Here is an 18,634-nt window from a genome sequence, read left to right as displayed (position 1 = left end):
ATGATTTATCGTCTGAATGGCCATAATAGCTATCATTTATTTATTGTTGTGGCTGGCTCCACTCTTTGCTCCTTGCTTCCTGGTGCAACTTATCTTTATTCCTGGAAGCCACAAAGAAGAAAAAGGAGCCCCAGAGGGTACTTGGCCAGGTCAGAGTCCACCTGTCTCCTGAGTGGAGGGACCAGAGTTCACACCAGCCTAGGTCTGCTTCTAATACCTTTCCTTGTCTACGGCCAGACCACCCTGGATGCCCCCAATCTTGTCCAATGCCTTTCCTCACTGAGTTTTTAACCATTAGGGGTGGGGTTAAGGTAGGGGCTGGGGTTGAATTTCACAGTCTTGGCACTGTCAGCATTTGGGGCTAGAAAATTGTGCGTGGGACCGTCGTGTGCACTGTTGGGGCCCTGAGCAGCCTCCCTGGCATGGACCTGCGGGGTACTGGTGGCAAACCTTACATCCCCAGGGTGGTCACAGTCAAAAGTGTCTCCAGACATTGCCCAGTGTTGCTGATGGGCAAAACTGCCCCTACCCAAGAATGCTGGGTTAGAGTTATGGTGTGAGGTAGGGGGCTTAGCTTTACTTTCTTCTGTATTGTCGCCTTGGCTGAGAGCATTGATCACATTGGCCTCGCTTTGCCAGTGATTGATAGCATCGAGTCCATTCCAGATTCACCTATGTGCTGGTTTTGGTGCTAATGCCACAGTTTTTTGTTACAGTGAGCTTGTAGTGTCTGTTAACGTCCAGTAGGTAGGCGCTATTCTTTTTCAGGATCTTGGCAACTTTTGACTGTTGACTTTTTTTCCCCCCGTGTCAAGTTTAAAGTCATTTTCTCCAGTTCCCAGTAAAACCTGTGGATCGTGTAACTCCATCAGCATGCTAACTTGAGAACTCCCACCTTGTGTTTTTCAAAAACATGAAGTTCAGTGTCACTGCTGGAAGTGGGCTTTGTTTTAGAGCTTCATCATCTTCCTGAAATTATGTCTTCTGCTGGGCCGGTGGTTACCAGAGGAGGGTAGACAGCCTCAGTGTCTTAGATGCCTGTTTATTGGTATGGAAAATCAGGAGGCAGGGAGGTCTGCTGATATGTAACAGTCAGGTTGAAGGCGGTGTCTGGGCTTGGTGTGTTTGTCAGAGGTCCCTGGTGCTGTGCCGGGAAGGGGGAGGACTGTGTGCATGTGTGTGTGCGTGTGTGTGTGTGTGCGCGCACGCTGGGTATAGGGAAACACTTTCAGTCCAGATCTCAGCAAAGTGGATCTGTGGCTAATAAGCAGTCTAAATGAAAGTTATCCTCATGAAATAGGCTTAAGACCTTATTATTATCATCATCATCATCATCATTATTATTTGGCAGAGGGAGGGAGGGAGGGGGAGGAGAGAAAGAGAGAGAGAGATTGATCTTCCATCTGTTGGTTCACTCCCCAGTAGCTGGGGCTGTGCCAGGCCAAAGCCAGGAGCCCCGAGCTGCTTCTCGGTCTCCCACGTGGATGCAGGAGCCTGAGCACTTGGACCATCCTCTGCTGCTTCCCTAGGAGCATTACCTGGGAGCTGGGTAAGAAGTGGAGCAGTTGGGTCTCAGACCAGCACCTGTATGCGATGCCAGCATCGCAGGCCGTGCAACACTGCCCTCTAAACTTAGGACTTAGATTCCTGTGAAGTGATTGCGGATGGAGAATACCAGTAACGCGGAAGTAAAACCCTTCTCTGCTTCTCTCCCCTCTCTCCCTTCTCCCCTCCACCCCCAAAAGCCACACCAGACTCACTGTTGGCAAGAGTTGCAGACTCACTGTTAGGTAGGGTGTGAGCATTAACCTTCGGTGCCTGCCAGTTTCTACCTGGTTTGAAGACATTTGGAATTATCAAGGAGACTTGGGGGGTGTGATCGGATCATTCTGGAGACCATTGAGCCACACAGCCTCTGGGTCACACGGGTCACTCCCGGAGCAGTTAGAGCCTTACTACTCAGACCATGTGCTCTCTCTACGTGCAGACGCTCAAGCCCCACCCAGAGCCGCTGAATCAGAATCTGTGTTTCAACAGCGTCCCCATGATTAGTGTGCACATTGAAATTTGAGAACTCAGGGCTGGTATTACAGTGAGCAGGTTAAGCCACCACTTGCAACACCAGTAATCCCATATTGGAGCACTGGGTTAAGTCCTGACTGCTCCTCTTACAACTCTGCTCCCTTCTAATGCAACTGGGAAAGCAGCAGAAGATGGCCCAAGTCTTTCGGCTCCTGCGCCCATGTGGAGACCTGGATGGAGTTCTGGGCGCCTGACTTTGGCCTGGCCCCTAGCCCTGGTCATTGGGAAGTAAACCAGCAGGTGGAAGGTCTTTCTCTGTCTCTCCTCTCTCTATGTCACTCTGCCTTTCAAATAAATTAAATGAATCTTAGAAATAAAGTTTGAGACCAGAGGTATGCTGTGTTTTCCTATACATAGCCACTAGTCATTTAAATTTAAAGTAATGAAAATACAACATTCACATCCGGCGCACACTGGGTTCTGGTCCCTGTCAGGGCACCGGATTCTGTCCCGGTTGCCCCTCTTCCAGGCCAGCTCTCTGCTGTGGCCAGGGAGTGCAGTGGAGGATGGCCCAAGTGCTTGGGCCCTGCACCCCATGGGAGACCAGGAGAAGCACCTGGCTCCTGCCATCGGATCAGCGCGGTGCACCGGCCGCAGCGCACCGGCCGCGGCGGCCATTGGAGGGTGAACCAACGGCAAAAGGAAGACCTTTCTCTCTGTCTCTCTCTCTCACTGTCCACTCTGCTGTCAAAAAAAAAAAAAAAAGAAAAGAAAAGAAAAGAAAATGCAACATTCAGTTCCTCCACTGTACAAACCATATTTCGGTATAATCAGTTGCAAAATGTGGGTGGTAGCTACGTTATTGAACCGTGCAGACACAGAGCATTTTTATTATTTAAAGCTTAAAGGGCAAAGATTGAAAATCCCCAGACAGTCTAGAACAGGAGGAAACGCTAAGCAAACTTCACTTTGGAAAACGGGCACTAAGTTTGGGTGGAGAAGAGGCTTCCTGCCCCTCCTTGGGTCACAGCTCACGGGCGTCTCACGCAGCCTATTCGTGCAGAGCTGTCACTGTTGTTTTTGTTCACCGATAGGAACCCCGTCCCTGGCAGGCAGATCTGCGTTTGTTCAGCGTCCTGTTGTGATAACATATTGCCAGCTGTGCATTATGAACAACATCAGTTCATGCTACATCTTTCAAAGTCAAGAGGAGTCTTGTGCAAAGATTATTCTAGAGGAAGAAGTGCCTCCACCCCCACCCCGGTCCTGCTCCTGGGGGCTGCTTTCCTCTCTTCTGTAGGCTGGTGTTGGAATTCTTTCCCAGCACTGAAATGAAGTTTGTTGTTTCCCTCTGGGCCTTTGAAAGTTAGCGGTGAATCCTCACAGCGCTCAGTAACTGGCGACTTATCTCCCAGAGAGCAGGGCCTAACTGTAAGCACGGAGACAGGATGTGGCCAGATTTCGCTAGAACAAGTGCACCCACCTGGCGGTGCACAGCCCCCCGCCAGGGTGTGTAGTGGGAGTATCATTTGCACAGATCTTGCCGTCATTTCCAGAATGTTCTTGGAGGCACCAGGCCTTTTTCAACACCAGTGGTGAATATCTGTTGGTAGGAGAGGAAGGGAAAATCAAGAGATTGGGCAGAGCAGGGGCTCTCTCGGGGGCTGATTCTCCTCCTCTGTATTTCAGAACTCCCCAAGGTGCTTTGGTTTCAAGATTCAGGAAAATATTTTTTTCTCAAGTATGTCTTTTCCTTTTTAAGAGTGCCTTCAGTTCCTCATGTGCCTGCGTCTAGCAGGAGATGAACAGGTGAATAAAGGAATCTACCACTCTGTTCCAGAAGCTGTACCTACGAAATTTATATTTATTAAATAAAAGTGCTCTAAAAAACAAATAAACAAATCCTTGTGTGGTTGGTGGTTATCTGTGAGTTAATGGGACTCGAGGAAGCCTTCCTTCTCCTTCATGGATAAATCATTTTCAGCCCTGGTGTCTTCATTTTTTCCCCTACTACTCCTTAAAAAAAAAAAAAAAATCCAGACTATTCCACTTGAAACTGGTGTTGCTTTGGAGGATTAAAAAAAAAAATCCTCAAAATTTCTTCCTGTTTCCCAGAGATAGAAAATTTGTTTCTGTCAGCTGACATTTAGTATTTTTTTTCCTCTGGTTGGAGAAGTGCCTAGTAATCGGAGTTTGTGTTTGTCACCATTTCTTTCGGTTCTTTCAAAAGGAAGCAAAAATAACCCTGTTGATTGATCTGCCCATTCTCTCGCCTTTCTTTTCATAACTCAAGTTTAAATCATACTCAGTGTCCTGGGAAAAAGAAGACATTGTTTAAACTCATGGTCTTTGAAGCCGTCGAAGGGATTTATGAGTTGACGTGAGATCTAGTCCGTGTTTATTATTTAAAAGTAATGTGTATCATAGTTTTTGGTCACACGCTTAGTATTTAAAAGTATAGTTTATCATAGTTTCACGACAGGCGTTTATTTTTTAGTAACCTCGTTTTAGATCCATGCACAAGACCCCAGTGTATGTCCTGCTGACTTCTTGGCACATCATCAGGTTGATCCGAGGCTTGACCCTGCTGGCCGAGACAATTCTGTGTGTTCCACACACTCACTGTGACACTATTTACATGCAAATCTGAGCTTTCCCTGGCTTCACAAAGGGTTCTCACTGGCCCAGCCACTTGAGTGCAGAGGCGGGGGCTTGTGAAGGCAGTGGCCAGCTCCTTCTCAGTGGGGAGCGGCTGGCAGGGGCAGTGCCACCGTGGTCCCCCGCCATGTCTGTGTGGTTGATGCCTTCGTCATTTGGATGGTCACATGGTGGGGTGCTGGCTTCCCTCTTCTCCGTGGCCCGGCGTTCAGCCTAATGCAACTCCTGCTGGGGTGTTGTGGATGTGGCCCAGAGGTCAGTGCAGCTTCAGTCCCCAAAACGTTGATCCTCACAATGCTGAATTCTGGGGGTGGACATTTGGCGTGGTGGCTGATACAGCCCTTGGGGCACCTGCATCCCGTATCAGAGTGCCTGGGCTTGAGCCTCGGCTCCGCTTTTGATCCCAGCTTCCTGCTACTGCGTGCATCCAGGGAGGCAGTGGGTGGTGACTCCGGGAGTTCTGTCCTTGCCACCTGTGTGGAAGAACTGGGTTCAGTTCCTTGGCTTCCGGCTTTGGTCTAACCCCTGGCTGCTGGGGCATCTGGTGAGTGAACGATGGGAGTCTTCTTTCTCTCTCTCTGCCTCCCAAATAAATAAATAAAATAGATAAATAAAAGCAGTGTTTGAAAATTTAACAGCTATGGCTTACATAAAAACATTTAGTGGCTTCCTTTAAAAAAATGTATTCATGGGGCCGGTGCTGTGGCATAGTGGGTAAAGCCGCTGCCTACAGTGCTGGCATCCTATATGGGCACTGGTTCATGTCCCGGCTGCTCCACTTCAAATCCAGCTCTCTGCTTATGGCCTGGGAAAGCAATAGAAGATGGTCCAAGTTCTTGGCCCCTGCACCTGTGTAGGAGACATGGAAGAAGCTCCTGGCTTCGGATCAGCGCCACTCCGACTGTTGCGGCCAATTGGAGAGTGAATCAACGGATGGAAGACCTCTCTCTCTCTCTCTCTCTCTTCTCTCTCTCTGCCTCTCCTTCTCTCTGTAACTCTGACTTTCAAATAAATAAATAAAATATTAAAAATAAAGTATTTGTTTATTTGAAAGGCAGAATGACAGCGGGTGTGTGTGGGGGGGGTGGGGGTGGGAGGGGTTCTTCCATCTGCTAGTTTACTTTCCAGATGGCTGCAATGACTGGGGCTGGACCAGACTGAAACCAGGAGCCTAAAACTCCATCTGAGTCTCCCACGTGGGTGTCAGGGGCCTAAGCATTAGCAGGGAGCTGGAATGGAAGTGGAGCAGCCAGGACTTGAACCAGCGCTAGTATAGGATGCAGGCGGCTTATCTGTTTCGCCATAACGCCAGCCCTGATTCAGTGACTTCTTTGGAAAGATTAGGAGGTTTGGCTACCTCTGGCCTGGGATCCTCATGGTGGTGGGCATGGGAAGGGCACAGTGTCGACTGTTTTCACCACCCCCGTGGTCTCGCCCGCACCGCAGTGACGCTCCCGTGCCGTGCATCCCCGCTCCTGCACCGTGGCTGCGCTCCCCGCAGAGACCAGGTTGTTGGTAATCGTGTCGCTCTCAGAAACGGGAACGCGAATGTGCACCTGCCCGAAGGGAAATGGGCGAGGTGGCCCCGCTCCTGCTGCACACTCTTGTAGCTCTCGTTTGACAGCAGAGTGCCTCGAGTGTGTAATTGGGTGAACACTCCCGTGGGTTTTGAGCTGGCAGCCGTAGCTTTGACCCTCTGCCCCCTGGCTGCCTGGGAGACCACACCCCCCTCGGCACAGGTGCCAGTCATGCAGGGGCGGTGTCTGGGAGCCTTGGAGTCTGCTGTTTCTACTGCAGTTGCTGTCTGTGTGTGAGCGGCGAGGGCCACACAGCGCGCTGCAGGTGATCTCTCCCTCCTCATGAAGCTCCCTGGCCTCTGCGGCCAGGTGTGTGAACACGAGGGGACTTCCGCTCGCGGGCACAAGGACACCTGCCCCCACCTCGTGGTGAGAAGAGATCTGTGTGCAGATCCTCCATGTCCGGAACGACTGTTCCGTGTGTGTCGGCTGGGATTTCTCTAATTCTTTCCCCTTGTTCGTTCTGATTTGGCCCAGGTCTTAGTAATGTAAAGGAACGTGCACAGCGGAGGGTGAGGCAGAAGTTCTAGACACGGATGGCAATGGTGGCTGTGCGACACTGTGGGCGCTTGACGCCGAATCGGACGCTTTGGTCAGTGCTGAATGTGTGTTTTGCTGCAACAGAAAATAGAAAGGAGTGAGGAAAGTGAGAAGTTGAAAGGGCTTTTGAGCGTAGCTCAGTACGGGAAGCACAGAGTCCCTGCTTCCATTTCCTTCTTCCCTGGCCCTTGTTCTAGAAGGTTCCTGTACAGGTGTCCCGAGGGCACAGGAGTCTGCATTTCTGGGCTCTACACGTCTTTTCCCATAGATTGGCTCAGCGACCTTCCAGGGAACATCTCTAGAATAGGAACAGACGCACCCGGCCCAGGAATGATTTTAGATTTAACTGGAGAATTATGAAGATGTTACAGCGGGTTCTCTTGTGCCCTTTGCCAGGTTTCCATCACCGTTAATGTCTCAGGTTGTCAGTGGTACATTTGCCAGCTAAGAGACCGACCGAGGCGTGTTCCTTAAATGGCAGATTTGATTGGGATTTTGCCAGTTTTCCTAGTGATGTTTCTTCTCAGTCCCAGGATCCATGCTGCAGTTTGTTGTCACGGGCATGTTGGGATGGCTCTGTAAAGACTTTTGTTTTAAATTGTAGGGAGGGAGAGGGAGAGACAGAATCTGCACCCCCATTGGCTGGTTCATTCCTCAAGTGCCTACAGTGGCTGAGACTGGCCAGGCTGAAGCCAGGCGCTGGGCACTCGATTCTGTTCTCCCACCTGGGTGGTGGAGACCCAGTCACTTGAGCTCTGATGTGTTTTTTTGAAGCTTGCCTGGGCTCCGATGTGTCGCCTGCTTTTCCTTTGTCCCCAGCAGTGAGACCTGCTGTGTTTGTGTGTCTTGCTGGCTCCATTGGCCACTCTGGGATCTTGGATTCCTCTTGTCTTTTTCTTTTTCTTTTTTTTTTCTTTTTTGACAGGCAGAGTGGACAGTAGAGAGAGACAGAGAGAAAGGTCTTCCTTTGCAGTTGGTTCACCCTCCAATGGCCGCCGCGGTAGGTGCGCTGCGGCCGGCGCACCGCGCTGATCCGAAGCCAGGAGCCAGGTGCTTCTCCTGGTCTCCCATGGGGTGCAGGGCCCAAGCACTTGGGCCATCCTCCACTGCACTCCCTGGCCACAGCAGAGAGCTGGACTGGAAGAGGGGCAACCGGGACAGGATCGGTGCCCCACCGGGACTAGAACCCGGTGTGCCGGCGCCACAAGGCGGAGGATTAGCCTAGTGAGCCGCGGCGCTGGCTTCCTCTTGTCTTTTTCATGCTTGGTTTTCAGGGCGTCACCTCTCTGCTCAGTAACATCCTTTCGTTCCCACTTCATTTCCAAAAGTCCCCTCTGGAATGCTTGGGGGTGGACCTTTCAGCTCTCCAGTGCTGTGCAAAAATGGGGCCCCAAATAGGAGCTGGCTTAGATAGAGCTCTTTTTAATCAATTTCCCCCAGGCTGTTTCTGGAAAATGACTAGGCAGCATGAGGATTTTTTTTTTAAGGAACCACATTACTTGGACAATGTGCTGATTGAACAGGGTTATCACACAGTAAAGATAAACAAGACCGCATCACACCTGTTTGATGGTGTGGGCTAAATCAGTTTCCTCTTGGGATTCCAGGAAGCCTGGTACACTGGAGAGGAGGGGACCTGCCTGCATGCCTGCCTGTTGGTGGCTGGGCGGCTCCCGTTCTCCCCGGAGAGGCTTCCTGGGCTTAGGCAGCACGCCCTGTGGATTTGCTTCCTTCTTCCCCAGGTTTCTTCTCAGTCTCTTTGCGATGGAGGGCCCCCAAGCTCAGCCCTGCACCCCTCTACCTCTGTGTGAGCGGAGATCCCATCAGATCTCCGGGTTTTAATACCATCTGGAAGCCGACGACTCTCAGATGTGCATCTCAGGTGCTCTTCCCTGCAGCCTGGCCCCGAGTATGTATTCCTCTGTCCACCAGACGTTCCCCCTTGGATGTGTCCTGCATGTGTCAAGTTCAGCTCATCTGAAGAGGTATTCACCCTGGTCCCCCGAAGCTTGCAACACACAAGCTTTCCCCAGCATGGTTGTGGCCAGGGTAAAATCTTTGGGGTCATCCTCACCTGCTGTCTTCCTTTCTCACCCTCCTGACAGTTCCCACGGAAAACCTTGAAGGCTCAGCCTTGGAAGCATAGCCAGACACTGTGAGCAACCCACTCGGGCCACTGTCATCCCCGCCTGCCCCGCTGAGGTGGTCTCTGAGCTGCCCCTGCAGCCAGATGGTCCTTTTAAAACGAATCAGATTTTGTCATTTGTCTCTGCAATGCCGCTCAAGGAGGACTTCCCCTGTTGTATTAAGTGAAAGCATCTGTCTGCACTGTGGCCTGGAAGATCTGTTGTTATCTGGTTGCCTGTAGTCAGCCTCTCTCTCTGTCTGTCTCTCTCTCTCTCTCTGTCTCTCTCCCTCCCCCCCTCTCTCCTTCTTCACTGAGCTCTGACCACAGGGCCTCGGCATGAGTTCCCCCTGTGTCTGGTTGTTTCCATCGCCCACCCCCTCATCTTCTACACATCTTCATCCCACGTTGCAGCTCCTCAAGGAGGCCAGCCTGAGCACCTGCCTTCTGCACGCTCCTGGTTCTCCTCACTCTGTTTTTACTTTGCACAGACACCATTGCTCGTGTGTGCTGATGTCTTTCTCCCTCTGCTAGATAGTTCACTCACCAGGGCAGAGGTCGTCCCTTCTGTCTGTGGCTGGTGCTAACGGGCAGTACATGACACAGTGATAGTGTGGTCAGTGTGTATCCTCCAGTTAGTCCCTATGAACTATGACAGTGCCGAGAAGGAGAAGGGGAGGACACACTATAGATAATAACTCATCAGCAGGGGTAATACCGGGCAGGATCTTGTGCCATTGCCTATGCCGAGGGCTTTGCACATTTTTGTCTTGTTTCATCCTTAGAATGATGCTAAGAGATTGCTCCACAGAATACTCCCACTAAACACTGCAAGAAACCGAAGCCAGCCTTTAAGTAAAGGCTTATGGCTGGTAAGTGACTTGCCTCTGGCGAGTCCTAGAACCCAGCTTGTAAGTGCAGTAAAGCCAGTGGAGTTTATGACTTGGGCACAGAGAGCCGTGGGGAAGCACGTTGCATTGTTAGTCGTGTTTTCTAGGAGGGCTTTGCTGGATAGGAGCCTTTGGCTGTAATTCCCTCCCAAGGTGGCCGGCAGGCTCTCCTGCACCTGCAGCAGTGCGTTCTACTCCTCTCTTCTCTTGCTGTCTGACCCGCTCCCTCTGTTCCTTCCCGGAGGGGAGGCCAGCTGGGCGTCAGTGCCGGGGAAGTTTGGTGGTTTCCCGTGTCCTTTCCCAGACGAATGCAGTGACTCAGCCTTTTGGGAAACCCTGATGTCTGCCCATCCCCCGCCCCCAGGAGGGTGACCAGCGCTGCTCAGCTGGGAGTCCCAGGTGACTGCTGCTTCCGGAGCCACTTGGTGGAGAGCGGACTACCTTCTCCCTCCTCCTAGGGCCCTAGATGGCCAGGCCCGGGGGCTCTTCTTGGAGACATCTTCCTGGATGGCCCTGTTCCTGGGCCCCCGGAGGCTGCCGCTAGCAGGCTACCGGTGAGAAGCCCATTTGTGAACCTGTCGTGGCTTCCTCCTTGGAACTGCATTAGGTTTCTCTACTGGGCGATGAACTGTGACAGATGCAGTGGCCCCAAGCAGCCGGCGTTTATCATCTCCCAGCTTCTTACTGGAGCTCTCTGCTTCCCGCCCCGAGCTTTGCCCCATCGCTCTGCACTCTCCCATTAGCTGGGGCTGCAGCCTCCTCAGAGGCTTGGCTGGGGGAGGGTCCACCCCCAGGCTCTGCCAGCCCATTCGATGGAGATCCTTGTTTCTGTGCAGCCGTGGTCCAGGGGCGGCCCCCAGTTCCTGGCTCTGCAGCCATCTCACAACCTAACAAGCCTTCTCTGAGCCAGGATGGGGTCTGGCGCTCCGGTCTGCCCTGATGGAGTCCTAGAACGTGATGTCATCATGGGGGTGCCATCGGTCGCCTCTGCCGTCTTCACAGATCCCGCCCCACTCTAGGGGGCTGGAGTGTGAATGCCAGGATGGGGAGGTGTTTCGGGGGTCATGTTGGGGTGTGTTTATCCCGGCTCTTGAGAGCCGAGGAGCCCAGAAGTTCCCAGGGCGGCTGTACAGGCCACCTTTGCACTGGATTTTGTGCTGTTGCGTGTTGGGTAGGTGGCAGGGAGCGAGTTTCTTTGCGATTGTGCCTTCACCGGATCAGGCTGCACCTGCAGCCTCACAGGGCTTGCACTTCGAGGCCCAGGCCCTTGGGTGGCTCTGGGGCTCTCACTGCCTCTTCTCATCTTCAGCATTCAGTACCCACTATTCTCAGGTTGGGGAGCTAATTGCCAAAGGCAGGGAAAGCCATTAGCTGCTCATCAGCTCCCTCAGTGTCCTGGATTTGCTTCTCCAAGAAGCCGCGGGGCGAGGCGGAAGTGTCCGCGGTTCAGGCCGGAAGCGCGCCACCGCCTGTTCGTGTTGAGCGCCTGTTCTCCTTTGAGGGTTGGGTGTGCAGTGGAGCGAGCTGCCCGCCGTGGTGGTGGGGGGAACTTCTCGTTCCAGAAGCAGAGATGGCAGTTACCACATCCTGCACCCTCGTGCGTCAGGCTGTGAACTGCTCACGGTCAGCCGGCCTCCCTGTTCACGTCCAGGGGTTCCCTGGGTGGATCCAGGGTGGACCCACTTAAAATGACGACAGGCTTCCAACTCATCGTGTGAAACCTCAGTGGCTGTTCCTAAGTGACGGACGGTAGGCCATCTGCCGGTAGCGTATGCCTCAGAGGAGATGGGGGGTTCACCCTTCCCTGGCCCAGGCTTTGTGGTTTGAGAACCCACATAAATGCAGGGTCCTGCCAGTCAGAGCATTCGAGGGCTCTTTGAAAAGTCTGTGGAAAATGTGTATTATTAAAAAAAAAAAAAAAAAAAACCCTCTTCCTCTTCCTGGATTTCAAAATCCTGTTGCTGAACGACCTCATGTGTTCATTGCATTTTGCTTGAGAAGTACTCTGGTGCGTGCGACACTGTGGGTCTTGGCCGAGTCTTTCCTTTGGAAAGTTCGGGATCTTCTGCTTCAGTTCCTCATCACACGCCTTTTACCCGGAGGGCAAAGGAGAAGCTGAGTGCAGCCTCTGAGCAAGCAGTGAGACAAGAGGACTGGGGTTCAGAATTGGGTCATCCTTGGGCACTTGGTTTCTGCCGGGTTGACCAGCTGGGAGTCGGCATTCTATTACGTTTCGGTACCCTCCCTCTGAACACAGGATGGGTTAGAGGGAAAAGTAAACTGAAAACGAGCTGCTCAAATTGGCTTGCTTCGTGAACCGCAGTCGCACACCTGCAAAAACCAAATCCTCTTTAGTTTTCTTTCACTTTTCCATTTCATGTGACTCATACCCAGGTGGTACATGGTAGCGTAAGTTGCCTCCCACGCTGTATAAGAATCCTGGAAGTTCACTTAAAACTATTTTAATAAAAAAAATAGCCAATTTATATTCAGAAGCTGTTGGTGGGATAGGTCTTGGAGTCAGTGTGTTGAAGAGCTTTTTGATCCCTACTTGGTAGAGCGACCTCCGGTGGGCAGGAGGGCCCTGCTTGTCCCTCAGCTGCCCAGATGGATGCCTGTGGTGGGAACCCTGGTTAGAGCTGGAGCCCCGTCTCTAGTTTCCACTCTCTACAGAGCACGTGCTGTCTGCCGCTGGTTACCAAGGAATCTCCTTTAGTTTCTAACACCCACATGGCCAGACCAGTTAGCGTCCTCCAGAGATCCGCATGGGGCGTTTCCTGCTGGTTCTGATGGGCATGGCTGTGCTCTGTGTGTCTGTGTGGCGGGAGCGTGGCCGGCAAGAGCAGCCCCCCGTCTGTGTGCGCACATGTGTACATTGACCTTGGGGCTGAAGGCCTTGGCCTCATCCCATCGCTCACGTGCGCTGCCTTCCTGGATGTCGACTTGAACTGCCTCCCACTCTACCTTTAGTGCATCTTTAATTTGATAGGTTTTTGCCAGATCGTTTTCTGTAGGATTAAAATCTTTTAAAGATGAATGGGGTGGGTGGCGCTGTGGCATAGCGGGTAAGGCTGCTGCCTGCAGTGCCAGCATCACATGTGGGGGCTGGTTCAAGTCCCAGCTGCTCTGTTTCTGATCCAGCTCTCTGCTATGGCCTGGGAGGGCAGTGGAAGATGGCCCAGGTCCTTGGACCCCTGCTCTGTGCACCGGCTGGCAGTCATGAGCCCCTGGGACAGGTGTGTGACTGGGGCTCCGTGTGTGCTGTTTACCCGTTCTCATGTCGTGTTTCACATGATGATGCTTCCTGGAGGTCTCTCCACGATCTGGGTCTCTGTCTGCTGGAGCTGTTGACCATCGTTGTTTTTAGCAATGCTTTTCTGGCAGCCTCTTTCAGGGAAGAATCCGGGACTTCATTAAATACCCACTGATTATTATTTTTTTTCTTTTTATAGTGTGCAAAATTTCAGTCTTCCTATGTGGGTGTGTTTCTCTGTCTCTCCAGATCTCAGAAGAGTGATGTTCACAACGAAGGCTACGTCCTGGAATTAGACTGCTGCTCTTCCTTGGACCACCTGTCAGACCAAAAAATCATCCCGGAGTTCATTAAGAAGGTGAGCACATGGAGCGAGTTCCCAGGGCAGGTGAGCTGGCCTCGGGCAGGCTGGCCACGCCCTGGGGGGCTGGGGAGCCGTGACCTAGACCTTGGTCAGTCTCCCAGGGAGCAGCCCTCCCACCCCTGGCTCCAGGGGCGCTGACCCTGGAACGCCGCTGTGCCCCCCCCCAGGGACCCAGATTCTGTCTTCAGAGCTGGAGCAGTGGCTGACAGCCCACGTGCTTGTGGCTGGGACCCCCTCACCAGACCCCTCCCCCGCCCGATGGGGTGCACCTCCCCATCCCGCCTTCCTCTTGGGCTGTGTGCCTTTGTTGCCACGGGCCCCCCTGCCTTTCCTCCTCGGGACCCAGATTCCTGTGGCCGCTGGCGTGTGGTTGCACCACAGAAAGCTGCGGGCTGCAGGGAATGTCTCTCCACCCAGAAACGTCTGGTTTTGAACTTCTCTTCATGCTGCGTGAGGTTCCGTGCCTGATTGCAGGGTCCCCTTGAGTTTCAACATGACATGGACTGCAGAAGGAATGTCCTTGGGCCATTGCCTAACATCCGTCTCGTTCTCCCTCACCCCTCACCCCCTCACCCCTCACCGCGCCTTCCGGCGTGCAGCCGTGCATTGCTGAGCCACTGGTTCTGCCCTGAGAGGTGTGAGTCCTTAGGCGATCCCAGTGCCGTGGCAACCTCGTAGCAGGCACTTAACACGACGCTGGCTGGTCAGCCCCGCAAGGTGGCCTCCTGAGGCCATCAGGAGACGCAGCGAGCACAAGATGTGTGAGGCTGCTGCCTAAGCAAGCTGCTTGTTCACAGGTGAGAGCAGACCCTAAAATAAAAGCAGAAAGCATAGTGAATATATAGCCCAGTAGCAGAGTTGGTTGTTACCATTATCAGGTACTGTGCACTGTGCCTCCTGGCCTGTGCTCTACTTTCAGAAGACTGGCAGTGTGGTGGGTTTATTTATGCCAGTGACACTACCGCCACATGCGGCCACGATGTTGCTAGGGAACAGCATCACCAGGCACGGGCAACTTTGAGCTCCATGAAAATGTTCCTGGACCGTGGTCGTCTATGTGGGCACTTGTGGCTGTAACGGCGTCTCCTGCCCTGCAGAGGTGGCCGTGCAGTGTTTGAGCTCTGTCGGCTCAGGAGGGAGTTCATTCATAAATCTCACTGGCATGGAACAGGACTGGGAAGCAGGCCCTGGGGTATGGACAGGGGTGGAGGGACACGGGGTAGAGGAGCAAGGTGCCGCCTGTCTAGGCTGGAGGAGGAGGAAGTGGAGGAGGAGTCATGGTCCTTGTAGCTGTTCTGGGGCAGAGGGAGGGGCACAGGTGAGGGCTTGAGGCAGGTGGGAGCCAATGGCAACTGGGCATCAGAGGGGCGGCTGGGAGAGAGGGTGGGTGAGGGTAGGAGAAGTGCTGGCCTGGCTTATAAGCAACAAGCTGATCATTATTTAAGAAATGGGGGAAAGTAGTTTTGTCACACTTGCATGAATGTAAGAACACGACTTTGGTTGTTTGTTTTATCACCCATGTAGACATCTGTATAAGTAGGGCCATCTTTGAATTGCTGCAGCCAAAGTACTTTAATCAACTCGAGTGAGGACATTGACTCTCAGATCTGCATACTGAGGGAAAATAATTTTGGAAATGGCTCTGTAATTAAGATTCGGAGGCATAGGATATTTGAGATTTTATTTACCTGTTTGTAAGGCAGAGAGACAGAGGGAGAAACAGAGAGAGAGGTCTTCCATACTCTGGTTCGCTCCCCAGATGGCTGCAACAGCTGGAAGTGGGCCAGACTGCAGCCAGGAACCAAGAGCTTCCTCCAGGTCTCCCACGTGGTTGCAGGGGCCCAAGGACTTGGGTCATCCTCCACTGCTTTCTCAGGCAATATGCAGAGAGCTGGATTGGAAGAGGAGCAGCCAGGACACAGCCAGTGCCCATATGGGATGTCAGTGCTACAGGTAGAGGCTTAACCTACTATGCCACAATGCCAGTCCTCTCCTTTTTTTTTGTTAAAGATTTAATTTATCCATTTAAAAGAGTTAGAGCTCTTCCATCCACTGGTTCACTCCCCAGATAGCCACAATGGCCAGGGCTGAGCCAGACCAAAGCCAGGAGCCATGAGCTTCTTCTAGGTCTCCCACATGAATAGCAAGAGCCCAAATACTTGTACCATCCTCTGATGTTTTTCCTAGGCCATTAGCAGAGAGTTGGATTGGAAGTGGAACAGCTGTACATGAGCCAGTGCCTGTATGGGATGCCGGTACTGCAGCCGGTGGCTTGACCCGCTACACAGCATCGCCGGCCCCCAGACCTGCTTTTTTACAGACAGGTGATTTGATGCCTTTGTCTTAAGCCATCCAGATCATCACGTGGCTCACGCTTTGCACTGTGCCCGTGTCAGCTGTTCAGGAAGCAGGAGCCCGGGTAGCGGGCCTGTGGGGTGCCAGGTTCCTGTCCAGCAGGATGTAACCTCCGAGTTTCTGTACCCTGGAGGTCACTCACCAGTTTTATGTAACTTTTACCCCCCGCATTCTTTTCCAGCACTACTGATAAAAGTGTATGTGCACATCTGTATCTGATAATGTGTCCAGTATGTGTTACATAGGTGATTGACACATGCTCGTTCTGCGTTGGTGTAAGAATTCTGGGGCCGGAGCTGTGGCATAGCGGGTAAAGCCGCCGCCTGCAATGCCGGCATCACATATGGGCGCCGGTTCGAGTCCCGGCTGCTCCTCTTCCAATCCAGCTCTCTGCTATGGCCTGGGAAAGCAGTAGAGGATGGCCCACGTCCTTGGGCCCCTGCACCCATGTGGGAGACCCGGAAGAAGCTCCTGGCTCCTGGCTTCAGATCAACGCAGCCACTGTGGCCAATTGGGGAGTGAACAAGCAGATGGAAGACCTCTCTCTCTCTCCTCCTCTTTCTGTGTATCTCTGACTTCCAAATAAATAAATAAATCTTTAAAAAGAAGAATTATTCTTCTTTAACATTTTGAAAACGATACTCTTTAAAACCCGCTGTGGCATCCTGCTCCTGCCACACCCACCCCTGGTGTTTAAATAAAAATGGCTTGAACCAGGGCAGCACTGTGATGTCTGACCGGGAGTTTGTCTGCAGGTGCGCAAGGTGTCTCTTAGGGTCATTCCCGCCTTGGAGACCCAGGTGCCTGGAGCTGCTGTGACCCGCGAAAGCGCTCAGAGGAACCCTGAGACCACGCTGCAAGCAATGGGGGTCGATCCTGCACCAGCTGGCAGTGGGCGTGGCCTGGGCAAGGGTCCTGAGTTTCTGGTTATTGGTGTTGGCTCAGGTGTGGTTTCCAGGCCAGTAGCCCTGATGGCCAGGATGAGAGGGGCAAAACGATGGCACGGGGCCCCCTTCCCTCTGCTCGGCTCTGGTTCTGAGCATGATTTCTAGAGAAAACAGCCAGGTGTGCGTGCTCAGAGCGGAGGGGGCCCGGGGCAGTGATGGGAAGTTTCTGTCGTCACACAGGTGGACAGCCACAGGGGGCTTTTAGGGGAGTACTAGAAGCTCCTTTGGGTATCTTGCTTGCAAATAGTTAAGGACTGGCTCCTCTCCATTCACGTGGTGACGCTTGTTAATCGCCGTGCGAACAGGCCATGATGAAGCCGTGTCCCTGGCTGCTGCGACTTGCAGTCATTACTTTTTATCTGGGTCATTATTTTGTGTGAGACAGCGGCTCCTGCTCCTATGACAAGTAGATCTGTCTTGGGATGAGACGGTCATTATCTCATTTTGTCTCTGTACCATCACGCCTATTAGCTGTTCGGTGCAAACCCATTGGTTTTTTTTTGTTTTTGTTTTTTTTTTTTTTTTTTTTTTTTTTTTTTTTTTTTTTTTTTTTTTTTTTTGCTGTTTTTGTTTTTTTGCCTTTAAGAACCACGGCCGATATTATTTTTCCAACATGTGTTCTAAATTAGCAGAATCTTTTGCTGGAGGACTCGGGAGAGGAGGAGGGGGAGGGGCGCTCATTATTTCCCACAATTAGGGAAAATAAAGTCATTTGTGTCCCTGTCATGTGAAAGGAGCTGAGGATGGGCTAATTTGCAGCCCTCTCCCTCCCGGTTTTCCACGGAGGGGTCGGGGATGACCCTGTTGCTTGCAGTGTGGGCTCAGGGTTCCTGTGAGCGCCTTCTCTGGTCACATGCCGTCTGAGCTACCACGCCGTCTTGCGCTCTTTTGTATCCTGCTATGCTACAGCCAGCCGGCCTCTGTGTGAAGTATTATTTTGTGGGCCATAGCACGTGTGAGATGCAGAGTTACAGGTAGACTTGGGGGAGGAGGATATGTTTGCCCAGCCCCGAATTCTCCCGGGACAAAGGGTTCGGAGGCCGTGGGAGAACAGCGGAGACTCAGCCCTTGTCCCAGAAGTCCGAGTGGAGCTGTGCGCCTGGTGGGACCAGCAGGGCCGTGGGGGGCCCTGTGCGTTTCCTGTTCAGAGCTCCCAGAGGGCTGTAGAGTGACCCCGTGCACGGAGCCTGCACGCTTGTCTGCAGACCACTTGATGTTCTGGGGAACGTATTGAGAAAGCGCATTTATGCCTGGAAAGCACTTGATGGTGTTCGGCCATAGCACGTGAGCGCTGGTTGGAGCTTCCTGCTCAACAGGCCACGGGCAGTGGTGTCTCCCAGACAGGAAATGAAGCCTGGACTGCTGGATCATGAGCCGGGCTCAAGTCTCCCCAGAGAGGCGGCAGCTGGTGGCAAAGGGACTTGGGGGCCGTGAGAAGGTTCTTGGGCCGGGGGGCCTGGGGAGGGTTCTGGAGAAGTGTGGTGTAGAATGAGGGCCCTGCAAAGGGAGTGAGTGAGGCTGGCAGCTGAGGGGCAAGGTGGACAGGAGCAGGAATGAGGCCCCAAGGCCGAGAGTGAGCCAGGCTGTGTTTGGCAAGGACGTGGTGGTGGGGGTGGGTAGGGGTGGGGGATGGTAGAGCTTTCAGGAACATAGGGTTGAGTCCCACCTTGGAAGCTCAGGTGAGTCAGGCGAAGTTTACCAGAGGATGCTGGGGATGGCATGGAGCCCAGGACAGAAATAGAGGAAAATTAAAAAGAAAAAAATCGCCTCTCTTATCTCTCTCTGAGCCCTTTGGCTATGGGATGTGCAGTTGGCCCCTATGTGTGCATCCAGGGTCTGTTGGCACTCACAATGGATTTTCCATGGAGGGGATGCTTCTTGCGTGCCAGGCAGACGCAGTGTT

The 18,634-nt window shown here is 52.7% G+C and overlaps 1 protein-coding gene across 5 annotated transcripts in view; it reads left to right on the top strand.

Moving 5' to 3' along the window:
* Nucleotides 1–18,634, top strand: part of RFTN1 (raftlin, lipid raft linker 1) — a 225,564-nt gene that overhangs the window by 112,873 nt on the left and 94,057 nt on the right. For all 5 annotated transcript variants that reach the window (XM_062215040.1, XM_062215057.1, XM_062215030.1 and 2 more), the window contains exon 4: nt 13,315–13,423. In XM_062215040.1, coding sequence (XP_062071024.1) covers nt 13,315–13,423 — 109 coding nt within the window. The remainder of the gene's footprint in view (nt 1–13,314; nt 13,424–18,634) is intronic.

This window comes from Lepus europaeus, chromosome 2 (assembly GCF_033115175.1).
Source record: "Lepus europaeus isolate LE1 chromosome 2, mLepTim1.pri, whole genome shotgun sequence".
In the NCBI taxonomy this organism is placed as follows: Eukaryota; Metazoa; Chordata; class Mammalia; order Lagomorpha; family Leporidae; genus Lepus; species Lepus europaeus.
The sequence above is the reverse complement of the archived record's forward strand: the minus strand, read 5'-3'. Positions and strand labels throughout refer to the sequence as shown.